This window comes from Eleginops maclovinus, chromosome 7 (genome assembly GCF_036324505.1).
Source record: "Eleginops maclovinus isolate JMC-PN-2008 ecotype Puerto Natales chromosome 7, JC_Emac_rtc_rv5, whole genome shotgun sequence".
In the NCBI taxonomy this organism is placed as follows: Eukaryota; Metazoa; Chordata; class Actinopteri; order Perciformes; family Eleginopidae; genus Eleginops; species Eleginops maclovinus.
In genome coordinates, this window is record NC_086355.1 from 11967760 (window position 1) to 11984595 (window position 16836).

The 16836-nt window shown below is 40.1% G+C and overlaps 1 protein-coding gene across 1 annotated transcript in view; it reads right to left on the reverse strand.

Moving 5' to 3' along the window:
- Nucleotides 1-16836, reverse strand: part of col4a1 (collagen, type IV, alpha 1) — a 34210-nt gene that overhangs the window by 6719 nt on the left and 10655 nt on the right. The window contains 34 exon segments of the mRNA XM_063888046.1: nt 48-200; nt 347-436; nt 634-801; nt 1092-1205; nt 1321-1471; nt 1584-1624; nt 1627-1680; nt 1781-1885; nt 2108-2200; nt 2355-2523; nt 2673-2864; nt 2973-3043; nt 3221-3304; nt 3499-3582; nt 3663-3809; nt 3928-3963; nt 4075-4135; nt 5047-5079; nt 5177-5221; nt 5335-5370; nt 5479-5538; nt 5661-5696; nt 5810-5902; nt 6314-6352; nt 6449-6484; nt 6665-6727; nt 6880-6954; nt 7059-7085; nt 7253-7306; nt 7385-7447; nt 7676-7720; nt 7850-7894; nt 8060-8149; nt 10363-10416. Coding sequence (XP_063744116.1) covers nt 48-200; nt 347-436; nt 634-801; nt 1092-1205; nt 1321-1471; nt 1584-1624; nt 1627-1680; nt 1781-1885; nt 2108-2200; nt 2355-2523; nt 2673-2864; nt 2973-3043; nt 3221-3304; nt 3499-3582; nt 3663-3809; nt 3928-3963; nt 4075-4135; nt 5047-5079; nt 5177-5221; nt 5335-5370; nt 5479-5538; nt 5661-5696; nt 5810-5902; nt 6314-6352; nt 6449-6484; nt 6665-6727; nt 6880-6954; nt 7059-7085; nt 7253-7306; nt 7385-7447; nt 7676-7720; nt 7850-7894; nt 8060-8149; nt 10363-10416 — 2707 coding nt within the window.

The window sequence follows — 16836 nt, forward strand, 5'->3', positions numbered from 1 at the left end:
ATGAATCAATGCATATTCTCTCGTTGAACACATATGTTGATTTCTACCTCTGTTCCCAAGGTCTCCCTTCTCCCCCTTCATGTGCTCCATGTCAACTTCACTCATGTTCCCAGGAGGACCCTGAAGACCTTGTTCTCCCCTCTCTCCTTTGAGTCCTGGCTCTCCAATATTACCTCTTGGTCCAGAAATACCTGGATCACCTGAGAGCAACGGTAGGAAAGATACATTGTAGTTGCTGTTAATGAATCTTTCTATTTAAACTTGTAAAGCATACTCTGTATTACCAGTATTAAAGAGGCTGTAGAAAGAACTATACATGAAAAACAGACGATAAGGTTTTCTTTACCTCTCAGTCCAGAAGATCCAGACGTACCAGGTGGTCCAGGAAATCCTGGTACTCCCGGTGTCCCCATGACACCCATTTCACCTTTAATACCTGTTTAACAAACAGACACATTACTTCCACAGTTGTAAGTAGCGAGTGCTTTTTAAAAAAGCAAACAGAAAAAATGAAGGTTGTAGAAATGTACTCTTTTTTGATAATGTAAAAAACCTGACCTTTTTCTTTGAGTGCAAGTTCTAAATAAACAAAACATGAATAATATAACAAAAACACGTGTCAGTCAGTCTCACCTTGTTGTCCAATTAGCCCTTCTCTGCCAGGTAGACCTTGTCGTCCGGGCAGTCCTTTAGATCCGGGATTTCCTGGGAACCCGGGTTGTCCCTTCTCTCCCTGAAGTCCTGGCATGTCCAGACCAGGAGAACCGGGGTAGCCCTTTTCTCCCCTTGTACCTTCCCTACCTATTCAGCATGCACACACACAAATATAACGCCATACATGAAGTCAGGTGAGGTAAATGAGGAGTGTGCTTCACAATGTATTAGCAGAAATTTCAGGAATATCTCACATGCTACAGAGAACGACACATAGCTTTGTTTCTTTCAACTGTCTATTGAAGTGTCCATGTATTCACAGTACCAAGAAACTGAAGGAGCTATAATTAATAAAGGCATTATACATCTTATAATTTACACCTGAACTTTTCTTTCAGGGACATGTCAAAATGTTTGGATGCAGAGTTTGTGCTTACCATATGGTCCGGTCTCTCCAGCTGGTCCTGGTGGTCCAGGGGCTCCAGGTGAACCTTTACCTGGAGAACCTGGCACGCCGACCAGTCCAGGAGGTCCTGGGGGTCCAACCTCACCTAATTTTGACCAGAACAAAGAAAAACAATGTTGTACTTGCTACAGGAGATGGGCATTTTAACTCATAGCATGGGAATCCAACCAAGCTATGCTGTTGTAAGTGTGTTGCAGTACCTTTGATTCCCTGATTTCCCAGTGGTCCTGTCTGGCCTTCTAGTCCAGGAATACCAGGTTGTCCAATGCTACCCTTTTCTCCCGGGAAGCCAGTTATTCCTGTGAAACCTTGAGAACCTTTTGGGCCTGGAAGACCTCGTCCTGGCTCACCCTGCAAAAAAAAAAAATCTCTGATTTGCATCTGCACTCAATAATGGCAATAGTCATTTTACATGTAATACAATTCTCCCATTTTATCAAGACATATACAGAAAAATACACACTTTTTGCCCAGGTGTACCACTTTGTCCAGTCAAGCCATCTTTCCATCTCTTCCTGGCTCTCCTGGTAATCCTGGAGCTCCTGGTATTCCATTAATTCCTAGAAACATAGTCAAAACATTTCCTCTTAGTGTTGTCCTGTTGGCTTTCTGTGATTCATCAACAAATTTGAGGAATAGGTAAAACATGGAGTAGCATACCTTTAGGACCAGTTGGGCCAGGTAATCCAATACCAGGGGGTCCATATTCACCCTTCTGTCCAGGGAAACCAGGCAGCCCATGATCTCCCTGTGGGCCTCTGTCACCTGCAGCCAGCAATAAGATGAATGGTAATCCACACCAATTGCTAAGAATCCTCACAATATTTTTAGTTTTTCTGTAATAAGATGCTGAATCTCTGCTACTCCACCCACTTTTAAACATCATTGATTGATTGATCCTGATAAAAGCAACGTATGAATTAAGAAAACCTTTTATAGGTGTCTAAATGACTATAAATGAAAAACAAGCTGACTGGTGTTGCTCACCTTGAAGACCAGGTATGCCGGTTGAACCGCGTGCTCCAGGTACTCCCTGAGGTCCAGGAGTGCTCACACCTTGACCTGGCTCACCTTTAACACCTGGTAAATGCAAGGTTTATGTTATACATTAATTAATGTTTAGTAGGTTTGTATGTTTACAGTATCAGAGAGACTTTGTTCAGAAGTGCAGTTGAGTTAAAGTTCAAAAAAGGTCAGACAATATGAGTTCTCTCTTTGGATATCTCATGCTTACCAGCTTGTCCAGGACTTCCAGGAAGGCCCGGCCTTCCATGAACGCCTTTTTCTCCAGGCTCTCCGGGTCGACCGAAGCCTGGCAGGCCAGGTGGACCCCTCTCTCCTGTAAGCCCGATCTGACCAGGGTCCCCATCTAGTCCACGCTCACCCTTTATGCCCTCCTTGGCCTGAAAGCAATTGGAGAAAGGTGTCGATGTCCAATGTACTTTGATTTATTGCTGACAAAACATTTATTAACAACATGTTAAACTAGTGGAGCTCATGCTGTCCTGATATTCTATATTTTTCCTAAAACAAGTCACACACACACACTTACCGGTTCTCCTTTAAAGCCTTGTAAACCAGGGACACCGTCTCTCCCTGGCTGTCCATCCAGGCCTGGCCTCCCTGGAGAACCAGAAAAACCAGGCAGACCTTTCTCTCCTTTCAGACCATCAACTCCAAGAATGTCCCCTGGCTCGCCAACAGCACCAGGGGCTCCGATCAACCCAGGAATACCTTGAGAACCCTGCAAACAGGTTGATTAAAATATATATTTTCTCAATTGTCCTCAATGAAATGAGGGATAAACTCTGAAAGCCGTTTTCCCAAGTGTTGCAGACATTATTATTCTCACAGGTATTCCAGGTTGTCCAGCAGAGCCAGAAGCACCCTTTTGTCCCTTGCCTCCTACTGCTCCTGGAGGTCCTGCCAGGTGAAAATGGAATACTCATTCTCAATGTTCATCATTGTGGTTGTCAAAACACAGAAACGTACGTAAACTGAAACAAGCTGTGGTCCCTCACAAGTCCTCAGGCACACGGCCCAAATACATTTCTTTGGGAGACCCCGCTGTTTATTTTTAATATAACCAAATTCACTCACCCTGATCTCCTTTAAGGCCCTGTGCGCCAGTTAATCCAGGTGGGCCGGAACTTTCACATTGAACACAGGTATCTCCTATGTCACCTGAAAGGAGAAACAGTTACATATGTTCAAAGATAACTCTGTAAATGTGCCTAACATGTAGTCTAACTGCAGAAGTGAAACATGTAGTACATGTGGCCACTAAGGTACAACAACACCTCAAAGAGAAAGTGAATGTTAATGTTTTCATTTATTGATGTCCTGTATCGATGAGCATGTATTGTTGAGATTCTTACCTTTTTGTCCTAATTCTCCTTGTAACCCTGGAGGTCCAGGTGAGCCAGGAGCTCCTTTCTCATTGGTACATTCATTGGGATCAACTGTGTAGACACATTAGGTTATAAAGACACTTTTGTTTTCATTTATTGAAAAGGCTGTTGTATTAAAAAATAAGGCATACGTGGTAGTCCAGGTGGTCCAGGGAGTCCAGGGTTTCCCGGTTGTCCTGGAGGTCCAACGAGAGACTCGCCATCCAATCCTCTGTCTCCTTTCTCACCAAAGTTTCCTTTCTGTCCCGTCTCTCCACGAGACCCCTCAATGAGCCGGCCTGGAGTAAAAGTCAATCGAGCCAGTTGTTATCCAGGTGAGCGTGTGTCTCACTGACATATTCAGCCTTAATGCAAAGTTGTTTTATTATATACTGTAGAAATATAATGTCATTGTACCTGGTGGACCTGCCTCTCCCTGAGGACCAGGAAAACCTGTGGATAAAGAGGAAACCATAAAAAATATATATCATAACATGTAAACTGATCCAAATTAGGGTGTTTATGCATATGAATAACTGGGGCATACCCATGGTCTTACATTACCTTTTTCTCCTTGTAACCCTGGGTAACCACGAGGACCAGGAGGACCAGGGGCACCATTACCCTAAAGTTACATAATAACAAACATTAAGGATGCACGGCCATTGCTTGAGATTATGTTTTTTACAGCAATCTACCTAAACTAAGCATGGTGACTGCTTAATATATTACTTGTCATTATCCTTGGAATGCACACACAACAGAAAATAAGTGTTTTATTTGAACAAGTGAAGAACACAATCACACACTACAGTCACAACACACTCTTGTAACTTTTCGGTAATTTAAAGGAGCAATTCAGTCTTTTAGAATTGGGCTCTATTAAAGAAGTAGAAATCTAAACAGCAAAGGCAATGAAATCCTGACTGTAAAGGATAAAGTTTACACCAGGATGAAAAGCAATGTTTTACTCGTCACTATATCTAGTTGAACACACTTTGCCCCACTGAGACCTCCAAACATCACTGAAGGTCGTGTATGTGTTTGGTAAGATGTGTCCTCTGGTGCACCCTTAGCCAACCTCGACAGTGATGTCACAGAGTACTGCGAAACCCTCGAGTACACTTCAACATCACTGTTACAGAGTTTAAAAAGAAACTACTAGTGGTCAACATCAACAAAACTTGGGGGTGTTATCTTGTTCTTTAAGTCGCATCTTTTGAGATTGATCAACTGCCAATGTAGAAGTAATGTTATTAAAAACGTAAAGGTATTTAGTCATATACAGCATTTAAACTGTGTGTGTAATTGTTTTTTCTGCTAAAAGGGATTTGTGTTTTTGTAGACAATACCAACAACAGGTTTCCTTTTCGAAGCTTCAGGCCTAACTTACGTGATGTTATCTGATTCAATTTTCTCAAACTATTCATGGAAGATATTATACACCGGTAAAACCAGTCTATAGCCCCTTGAACAGGGTCTCACATTTAACTAAATAAGGATCTGGTGACATCTGCTGGTAGTTTTAAGACTTACATTTCCTGGCGGTCCTTTTTCTCCCTTTTCACCCTGAAACAAGAGAGAGTTTAGTATGAATGATGACTTGAGGATATTTCAAGTATTGGACTTGAAAATCTGCAAAATAGGTAAAAGGTGCATCAGTTACCTGGGAACCAGAGAATCCTGTATTTCCGGGAAAGCCTTTTTCTCCCTGTATTAAAGTATATTGGTACTTTAGCAATGAATATTTCAAAAATATTCAAAATCAAACAAGAGTTGGAAGGTGGAGGACAATAGGTGTATAATATAGTACGTCATTTTTACCTTCAACCCATCATCTCCATCCTTGCCAGGTTTTCCCTGAAATTACAGAAACACTTACTTCAATGGGTTTAGTTTTCACTTACATTTTTATTTTTTAAATTAAATTATTGAATCATCCCATATAGAGATATTCTTGCAACTCACTCTTGATCCAGGAGGGCCAGCTTCACCTTTGATGCCATTTTGATACGGGGTGCAAAAGCCCTGCAAAGGAAATAAAAATAAGTCTAAAAAAAAGTAGAAAAGTTTTGCCTAAAGATAACAAACAGCGTCTGTGCACAGTGATGTAAAGCATCCACCCCAATATTTGGATGGAAATAACTTACTTTGTCTCCTTTGTCTCCTGGAAATCCTCTCTCACCCTTTAGAAATAAAAAACATAAACACACCGATCATCAGAAATGTTGAAATTAAGGTTTATTCATCCACAAAAAAGCACAATTTGTATTCAGTTTTGAAAGAGCTGAGTGAGTACCTGCGGTCCAGGTACATGAACTGTGGGACGTCCTCCTTCCACTCCCAGTGATGTCCCGGGAGGGCCAGGTGGGCCACGAAATCCTCGCTCACCCTGCAGAGAGACGGCAATGATCACAACAACTTCTACAACCACATACATGTTTAAGTAATAATGCATTGACCATTACTCACAAAATTGAATTGAAACAGGCTACTCATTTTGTGTAAATATTCATTAGTGGTATACATTAACAAACCTATTTAAATACTCATTGGATTGAATAAAAAATGCATTGCTGTGAATCAAAAGGGCTGGAGAGGACTGTTGTTCTTGGCTCTTTAAAAGTTGACATTTAGTAAATCCATAGTTATTACAGGACAGCAATTACATGATTTTTTCACAAACTTCCAACATGATCCTTCTCTTAAAATATGTTTCTCATTTTTATGAATAATATTACGCAGAATGTATTGCAGCTTAGTAGTAGCTTTTTCGCAACTTAAAATAAACTCAAATGTTCACCTTTTCTCCTTTCTCACTGACAAAGGCCAGCTTGTCACCCTACAGGGAGGTAAAAAAAAAAGAGGTTTGTTTAAGATCTCACCTGGGTGATAAAAGTCAGAAAAGTGTGGATCCTTTTTTTTTTATTAGTCTTACCTTCTCTCCAGGAGGGCCAGGGGGGCCAGCATCACCCTGTCAAACAGAAACACAATTAGTAAACAAAATGCTAAAATAAATCAGCCACCATTATGTGCAAATTTAGTAATCTACACAGATTAAACTTTTTTTTTGCTCATTCCAGTACACAGTAGTATTATTTTTAAAGATAATCAAGGGGTTCTGTATAACCAATATTCCATAAATTTGACTCACTTTGGGTCCTTGAAAGCCTGTTCGTCCTGGAGGTCCAACTGGTCCAGGAAAACCACTTGTTCCCTGGGAGAGAAAGACGAGTGTGGGAACCACATGGATTTAAATGGAAACTCAAAAAATATTGTCTCAGTCTTTCTCATTTTCTTGCGACAGACAGACTGATACACTGAGAGAGAGACACAGAAGCACACACAAACACACACAAACAAACATACAGGTTGTCCAGGTGTGCCAGCAAATCCTTTGTCTCCCTTCAGGGGAACGATCCCAATCACACCACCAGGGTCACCCTGTAGGAGAAAAGATAAATGGTTTTGTAGAAACACATGTGTCTCACTAGTAGACGGGACATATTTACATATAAAATGTTAACAATTCACAAATAACAACTGACCTTCATTCCAGGAAATCCTGGGTTGCCCTGAGAAAAGAGGAATGTAGTTATGCATCCAAACATATTCTGAGGTCATTGCTTTAATTGAAATTCAGATGGGTTTTGTATATTTTACACAGGACAGTGGCCATAAAAGAAATATTTGCTGGTAAGTCAGCTGGTGGTTGGTTGTTATGCGAGTCACGGTTGCTTACAGGAGGTCCTTGAAGACCGGGAAAACCAGAGGTGCCATCAAATCCTCTATCTCCCTAAAACACAAAGTCAGAAGGTTCAAACAGTCAGCAGATCTGATTCAAAACACAGTAGAATTGTTTGTAGTGGCTTACTTTGGTCCCATTGCATCCTGGGATTCCTGGCGAACCGGGTGCGCCATCATTTCCGTTAATGCCCTGAAAGCAGGAGTGCACAAATACCCAATTTGAACCAGTTTACATTTTCAAAGTGACAACACATCCAACAGTACAATATCTCCTATTAAAAAACACCTCTTCCTAAACCATGTTATTTACAGGTATTACTTTTAAGTTAATGATTGCGTCTTATACAATATCTTATTTTTTGGGGTGATTTTACAGTACACATTTTTGCAGGATGTGACACAGATCAAAGGAAATTACCGGTAGTCCGGGGTTTCCTGGGAAACCTGGAAGACCAGGAGGACCCTGCAGGATGAAAACCATATATCAACATTAAAGTCTCAGGACAATACCACAACATAAGCAATCAATTGTTGAAGGGAAGTCTGTGTCATTTCATACTGTTTGTAATCATTATGTTGGTTAGTTACTCACCCTCACTCCTTTCAGCCCGGGAGCTCCGGCTTCACCAAAACTGCCCTAATAGAAACAAATCAGGATCATCATAATAGAGAAAAAAATGTTCTTAATCTTAATTGTGGGTAAAACATTTGTTTACAATGATACACGTGTTGACTGGGGGAGAAACATTTGGTCAGGTAAGGTTTTTACAGTTATCAATTTATTCTGTGTGTGTGTACTGACCGGGGGGCCCATTGGTCCAGCAGGACCTTCAGGTCCATGCATCCCTGGAAATCCCATATTACCCTGAAGACCATTAAATCCACGCTCACCCTGTGAAGCATAGACACTTGTGTTAATTATACAAGAATACATATTTTTATATTAATGGAGATTAGAAGGTACCGTTTTATGACCAAATTCTATAACACAACTCAAAGTCTAATCCTAAATTGTATTATGCTCTTCTGTCGTTAATTACATTAATAAATACAACCTATAATGGATTTTAAAGTTTGCGGGATTTAGTGGCATCTAGTGGCGAGGTTGCAGATTGCAAACTAAACTACCCTTCCATTAACACCACATTTTTTGTAGAAACATGGTAATGTTACATGAGGGGTTATTTCTAAAGTGTTGAAAACAGAACAATTCTTTAATCCAGGAGAAAACAATAATAAATAGTATAGTGACTTTATATTCCATATCTGCCAATGGTTTCCCTTAAATGCTACACCCTGCTCCTTAAATCAATTACTGGAATAATCACAGATCTTACATCTTACTTAAAAAGTATAGACACTAAAACTAGGGGCCATTAGATTTAATTCAACTTTGGTTGACAGGGATCATTTGACCAAATAATTTATGAAGTTGTCCTTTATTGCTATAAAATTTGCATGAAAATTTGAATATTTTTGAAAAATACAAAAATTGAGAGATGATATTTATGAGTTCTTCTTTAGTTAAAAAACAAACGTTCAAATAATGTTTAATGAACGTGCTGCCCTCTAGTTTACATAGACTCGATGAGGATTATTTCCTTTCCAAAAACAGCCAATAATAAACCATATTTTTACAATATAAATAGACTTGTAGTTCATAATAAATCCACATAGAAATATTGTTATAAAATGTATTTGAGCACAATGTTCTAATCAATAAAAGCAAATATTTGTTACAAATAATCATCCCGGTGTCCTTTGCAGTGACTGCTGAATGTTGTTTCCACTCTCTGCCACTGGATAGCGGCATTGCTCTATGCTGAAAGTTTTTGGATCAAATTTGCATTTCCTGACCACAACACATTTGATGTCCATCGGTCAAGAGAAACCCTGCATTTTGAAACATGAGGATCATCAATAGGGTTACCACGACAAACCCTGTTTATGCAACCTAAGGAAGTGATACCATAAGAAATAAAGCTCACATGAGATTTTAGAAAAGCTTTCAAAACACAGAAGTTCTTTGTAACAATACATCTGTTGATGTCGGGGTAGCTGAATGTTTGGCTACTGTTGCTGTAAGAATCAGCCATAAAAGGCCAGATCGTTCCACTAATAGAATACAAAAACAAGCAGACATCTGATATAACTGAGCCAGTAATACGCATGAACACAAATAGCAGGAGAAGCAGTGAAAATAAATCCTCTTTCCTTTCTTGGCTTTTGAAAACATAAAACAAAGCAATTTCTACATTTAACTCCTCACTACATGCTGCATATTTCTCCCGTTTTTAGATATGATAACCAAAAAGTTATCTGTCTTTACTTTAATTTGAAAGTGCTTGATTGATTTATATCCTGTTAATCATCCATAATCACGTAAATCATTATCGTTACTTTAAAGAGCGAACATTTAAGCATTTAAACTAAAAGATAATGTGTAGAAAAGGTATAAAAGTTTTCTATAAAACATTTGTTTTGGGTCCACATAAAATTGGGCTTTTGCTACAAATGCAATACTTGATAGGAGGATGACTTTATAGTAATTTCTTGAATGTCTATGTGCTATTTTGTCTAGGATTTGTAACCTTTAAATAGAGAGTAAAAGAGTCCAAGTAAGAATGTTTAGTGAAAAATCAAAAAAATCTGCAAAACCACCTTTGCCAAAAGTCAGTTAATACCAACTTTTCATGTTTCAGGTCAACAATCAGGTCATGCTAGAGTGCTGACAGCTCAAAGGTTCGCCGCCAGTTCATTGCTAGTGTCCCCACCGCTTTTACAATGGTATGAGAGCCTCCCTCTGTTGGAAACAAAACCATCAGCCCAGCTGTGTGTCCGGACATGCTCTAATTCAAACTGATCTTTGTTCCCATCCTGGTCTCTGCTCCGTAACTGAGCCACATCCACTGCTTTTCCAGCCGGGCCCAACTCCAGTCTGTCCCACTGAGATCACCCCATTTCTCAGAACATAGGAGGTAGTCATGTCTGATTTGGCCCCCAATGAACTTTGCATTAACTGCACACTAACATGGTGGCCTGATATCAAATAATTGGGGCAAAAACGCACATGGATTGATTGACAGTGACAAAAGAAAATCTCACCTTTGCTCCTTTCACACCACTGCAGTCACATTTTCCACATGAAGCCCCGCAGCCCTGAGGGTGAGGAGAAATATAAAGATTAATGATCCATCACCTGAAAGGCAAAACATGAGGGCAAAGGTTTGGGTTTTACAAAACAAGAAAATAAAAACATGGAGAAGAAACTGGACATCTGGACATTATAAAATATATCTGCTGAGAGTGTTTAATGTCATCCATCAGATGTGTAAACAGTGTTAGGAACTTTTAATTTTTTAATAGCAACTTGTGTCCTGCCTCTGTCCACTAGCTCATAGAAATCCCCACTGACACTGTGAATCATCACAGTGATCAGCCAGATGACACAAAGTGTTTTCATGCATCCCTATTGATGTCCGTCAAAGATAAGCATTTATGAATCACAATTATGTATTCACAAATAGAGAAGAATGCTCTGAATTGCATTTTATACAGGCATAATTTGTTTTGTTACTTCGACCACTTGGGGGCAACGTTAACTAGATGTTGTTTGTCTTGCCACCTGGTGGATAAATATACACTTGTCTGGTGAAAACAGTTGCTATGCACTGAGAGTGGGCCAAAACAGCTTAGATACCAGCATTAAAACTTAAACAATGTACTGAAAGATGCTCAAATGCCCCATAGAGCTAAAGAAAACGGCAGGGTGGTGTGAAAATTCTCTGTGGGTTTTACAGTATAAGTGGACAAGTTCACATCCACTTAGTCATTTGATCCATTGTTAATGTAAAAATATGAACTAATCTGTGTAGCAGCTTTAACTTGCTTGATCTCAGACAATGAAGAAAGGATTTATTTCTTTAATAGATTACACTATTAAAACTACAAGCATGCAGAACATCAGTGCAGCTGTTCTGAGCCCTTTCAGTCCCCCCCTGGCCCCACCCTGCTTCCTCTCTTCTGGGGTCTCCAGAGGATGGAGCCTGGGAACTGGCCTGCACTGCCTTGGCTTTATTTCCACTGCTCCTCTTCCCTCCATCATCCAGCTGTTGCTCGACTCATGTGGAAGGCGTCCAGCCAAAAGTCTGTCAGGGCTTTGGACAGGCTCTGCAGGCTTGGGTAGAGAGTATACAGCTACACTACCCACAAATATTTCTCTCAGGTTGCCACACACACACACACACACACACACACACACACACAATGCTCTCCATTAACCATTCACTGTGCTCTGTTCTCTACTTTCTAAACCTGACAAATCATACATGACTCATTCTTAATTCTATAGTTTATGTACATCAACTTTCTATCCAAGTCCTAAAACATCCTTTCTTCTTGCTCAATCCTTTCAAACATACCTGATAACTGTATCAATATGTGATTCTAAAACCATGGGAAAATACAGAAAACAGACCAGGACGTTCAGCCTCGACAGCCCCCACCCTTTCTTTTTTTGCAGTATTTATAACTCATGTGTGGCCTATTTCAGCTCTTTCAAACACCTCTCTCCATCTCACCTCTCCCCCTCTGGTTCATAAGGTGTGTGTTTTTTTTCCGCAGGATTCATTTCACCACTTAAATACAACTTAACGAACACCTGCTTCAGATCAGATTAGTGTCATAAGTCAAACAGAGGAAGAGGAAAATTAACTCTCAGAATGAAGCACGTGTCTTTCATTATGGCAAACCTGGCACGCAGCAATAAGAGCTCCTGGTGTTGGTTTAACATGATTGTTTTTTTTTGACAATTCACCAAGGGCGTTCAGGCCTGCTAATGCAATGAGGTAACACTCGCATATTGTCAGCATCATTCAAGTTAATCACAGCTACTCGTGTTGAAGTATTCCCCTCAGTCACCTGTTGCTCTCTGTCTATGAATTTTAAGCTCTTCAGTTTACTCCACTATTTTTAAGGAGCAACTTACATGAGCAGACATTCCTGCATGTTGGAAGGCATGACCTACGCATCAAAATGACACGCACAACGATGAAGACTGTGTGCACTCGAGTGTGATAAAAAGCCACAACTCTGTGATGTCTACTGCTGGAACTCCAAACAAAGCTCAGTAATCTGCAGGTAGATCAAAGTGGTGTCTATCTGGATTCTCCTGTTTGTTTTCCTTTTACGTGTTGTGCACCACCATAAACCCAAACATTCGTCCCACAGAGGGGAAATTAAAAAATGTAGGTAAAGGTGACGCAAAGACTTCCGACATCTGCACAATAAGAACATCGTGCTAATAAGTCTTGAAGCTATAGAGAAGATGTTGTCTGATTTGTTATCTGGGCTTTGAGAGAAAAAGGGAACTGAGGAGGACTTTATCATACAGATGCATGGGTGCATCTGCTGATGAGAAGTTTGATTATCCATGATAAAAAATACAGTATAAATATCATTTATAAAAGGCCCTCATCATGGAGGATGAAACTAACCAGTTTACACACGAGCCTGAGATAATAAACGACCAATATTATTGTTACCGCAGTTGAAATGCCTTTTATTCGATCTCGTTTTAATCAATTGATTATGCTTTTAACTATACTTACCAACAAAAGTTAGATTGGAGCATCGTCACTACTTAGTTTTATATTCATAATTATATTTAATAGAATACCCTAACAGTAATTAAAATAGCTAATTAACTCCTTTATGGATCCAAAATTAAATTCTTGCTTATGCTTTAGGTGCATTACTACCAGCACAGTATGTGGTGTGCCCGTGTGATCTTCCACAGAGCAAACAGACTGAGTAGAAGCCTGAGATACTGCAGTGTTAGTGTTCACTGTGAATATACAGTGGCTGGCAATGAGTCACTGAGCTCTCGAGAAAATGTATCAGACCCAGCAAAGCTCCACACCAGACAGCCCCATGTGTCTCTCGACAAGTGTTTATGTCCTTCCTGAGTCTGGATGGCAGGCCTGGATGTCTCTAAACTGTAAAAAATCAATATGACTTGAGGAGGCAGAGTATTTACGTTTCCTGGGCGCTGCGCAAAACAGTGCCTCATCATAATTGTGAGTATATGACAGTGTGTCTGTGATTGTTTACTGTGCTGGAGCTAGAAGGAAAACACAGGCCTGAAGGTCAGCTTTGACACAACCTGAGATAGAAAATTCAAACAAAAGAGGAGGAAGAGGCTGGTGTAGATTGTAAGTGGACTGCACTCATATACTGTATCTTGCAGTCTTTACAAAGTGTTTTTACATATACAAGGCCAAAGTCGGCATGTGAACGCGACATAAGATTTTCATTGCCAACATATACGCTGTATCTGCTGTGCATATGACAAATAAAACCTTGAAACCTTGAAACCTTGAATCCAGAGATTTGTGACAAGGTGCACAGAGGCAGTTCACAGGTATCTCAGTCTCTGGTGTGTCAGAGGTGCTGGAGGTTACATCAATTCAACCCCAAAAGGTCTGGTGTTTCAACAACACATACTCGATATGTCTGACATCATTAGATACACAGGATGAGCCAAGGAGAGAGTCCTGTTTTCTCCCCAGATTACGGGACCCAGCCAGCAAGAGAGGCTGGTGCAGAGATCCCGACATTAGCACAAACACTCTTTATGTAAACCAACGGTGAGGGTACAGAGTATAACTGGATCCTAAAAAGGACAATAGCAGCACCTTCATGGCTGAGCCGAACGCTGCCTTTTAGAGAATAGCTTGTATGGATTGGGCCTTATAAGATACAACTTCAGCTACACAAAATCTACATATTGCAGTTATTTATTTACCTTACTCTAGGTACTAGGGTGGGTAATGTATTTAAAAAAAGATAATATAGCAATCAATAAAACCAATGCCAAGTTGAACAAAAAGGGTGTATCTGTAATAAGTCAACCTACTGTACGTGTGCACACTTTGCCTTTGCACTCGTTGCAGATCACAGGAGTCTACCACGAGTCTTACTTATGATTAGACTTTGTACTAATAAAGGATGGTACATAAAGTAGAATCATGAGGCCTTCAGGGAAACATTTTTTACTCCAAAACCAATCAAAGCAGTACCACAACACCAAATCTCTTCTTATTTCTCATGAATAAACAATGGATGGGGAAGACAATTGGACTTTACGAAGCAAACAAAAACAAAAAGGGTAGTTTTATTTGCAGCCCACAGGGTAAATTAATTCACTTTGTCCTTCAGCTTACAGGACTTACTGCCTCTACTCTTCTTGCCAAAGAGGGCAAATCCATCCCTCATGTAGACCTATTTCATTCAACCTCCAAACATGGCAAGTGTGTGAGCAAATGTTAAAATGTTACTTAAATGTCGTTCATCTTGTTTGAAAAATGTACATCCTATTTTTTGCAACAGGACTGCAGCAGTGCTGATTGTAACCACCTGGGGGTGAAAACGTTCCCATCACTAGAGTGCTTTGCATTTTCAACAGCTGGATGTATCTTTCCTACCATGTTAAGGAAAACTAAAGATCATGCTAACATCTGGTCAATGTCATATACAGACCTTTCTTAAAACGACATCACATTCCCAGCACATTCCTGCCATAACCTCCCACCGCTGCTGAAGTATCTCACAAACCCCTAGGGTCTCCAGGAGGGGCTGAATACATACAGTGTGGGAGGATATGCTAATATCACATCCTCTCTTCTTTTTTAACACAACTTACACACACACACACACACACACACACACACACACTTGGGAACCGTCAATGCCTTGCAAATATGGTGTAACTTTATACATTGGATTAAATTAATTTCTAAGACCACAAGATACACACACACACACACACACACACACACACACACACACACACACACACACACACACACACACACACACACACACACACACACACACACACACACACACACACACACACACACACACACACACACACACACACACACACAGTCCGTAGTGGGCATTCTGGCAGAGTTATGACTATAAGGTCTGGCTGCTCTTATCGGGAGAGTTCTGCAGACTGTTGTTTTTCGTCATTGTTTTCAGAAAACAAAACAAAGGTTTTCCTGACCCAGAAATGTTAAAGTCTGTGGAGCCAGAGAAAGTGATTCGACTGCAGAAATAATTCTCAGTTTATCACCTCCACTCTGAGGGGATCCTTCCTTCCACACTGATATGGGTTTCAGTGAGGAGGAAACCAGATAACCATGCTAACTCAGTTGTAACACTTTGACTTGGCATTATGGGGTTTTAAATGGTGCTTTAATAGTGTTTTTGCGGCTTGGATTTCTCTCATTGGTTACTTCAAGCTAAATCTAAAAAAAATCTCTGAGGTTAACATTGTCCCTCTGACTCAATTCTAAAATTAACTGTCACAAGACTTCTTAACCATGATTACCAACAACACCAGCCTGTCCATGTGAGGGAGAAGTACACAAGTTAGCCATAATGTTGCATCACTTCACTTTGGGTTAAATCTTGCTCTATGTTTTGGGGGTTTGGCTGTTTGGGTTGATTTCAAGTTGGTTGATCTAATTACTCTTGATGGCGTCCAATGAGATTTTGGCTTAGTTTCCCGCACAATATTATGAAACACTTTTAAATAAAAAGCATCCATGACATTTTACATAAACATCCAGGTTTTTTAGTCCCACTAAAATAACATGTAGAGTTATACAGATTTTCTTGTCTTTCTTTACTTTTTTTTGTGCCTCTAAGTGCTTTTGACAAGTACTTAGAGCACCTACAGTGAGACAATAGGTCTAAGAGGTTTAATCTGGGTTAGTCACCCCATAAAGACGTGCTCATGGCTTTAAACCACACATCATGGCTTCCATATGGAGACAATCAGGATAGTTTTACTCCGTAAAAAAGGATCTCAATTGGAGGCATGGCTCATTGAGCAACACTAAATGAGACATTATGAAGCTAACTGCAGTACAGGCAATAAAATACCTTATGATAAATGTAGCAGCAACAGTAAATGAGCACATGTGTACAAACAATACACATACCAACAATGTATTCCTGCTATTCCTAAACTGATTCTGTAATAAAAGTTATGAGATCTGTATCCCAGCACTGTTTACTCATTCAAGCTTTTTGTGGTTTGGAGGTTTTTATTTGTAGATTTTATTCACGGCCATAAACATCACAGGTGCTTCTGACCACAACTATGCTGTTCCCACAATTGTAATGTTTGGTTAAACACACTGAACCTCGAGAGAGAAGGAGATAAACAGAAAAAAACTAAAATAATAAAAGATGAGTGGAGGAGGTTAGATAAGTTATTTCAGACTGTGATGGGTTGAACCACGATAGCTCTGGCATTCCTAGCCTTCCCTGGTACTGAGAGGCTGGGATGAGAGAACAAAAGAGGAGGAGGGGAATTCTCTGTCTGACTGCCATACTTGGAAGACAAGCCTCCTGGTGTGTATGTGTGTGTGTGTGTGTGTGTGTGTGTGTGTGTGTGTGTGTGTGTGTGTGTGTGTGTGTGTGTGTGTGTGTGTGTGTGTGTGTGTGTGTGTGTTTATATAACTGGACTGGTATGATTTGAAACGTTTTTTCTTATTTCCAAGA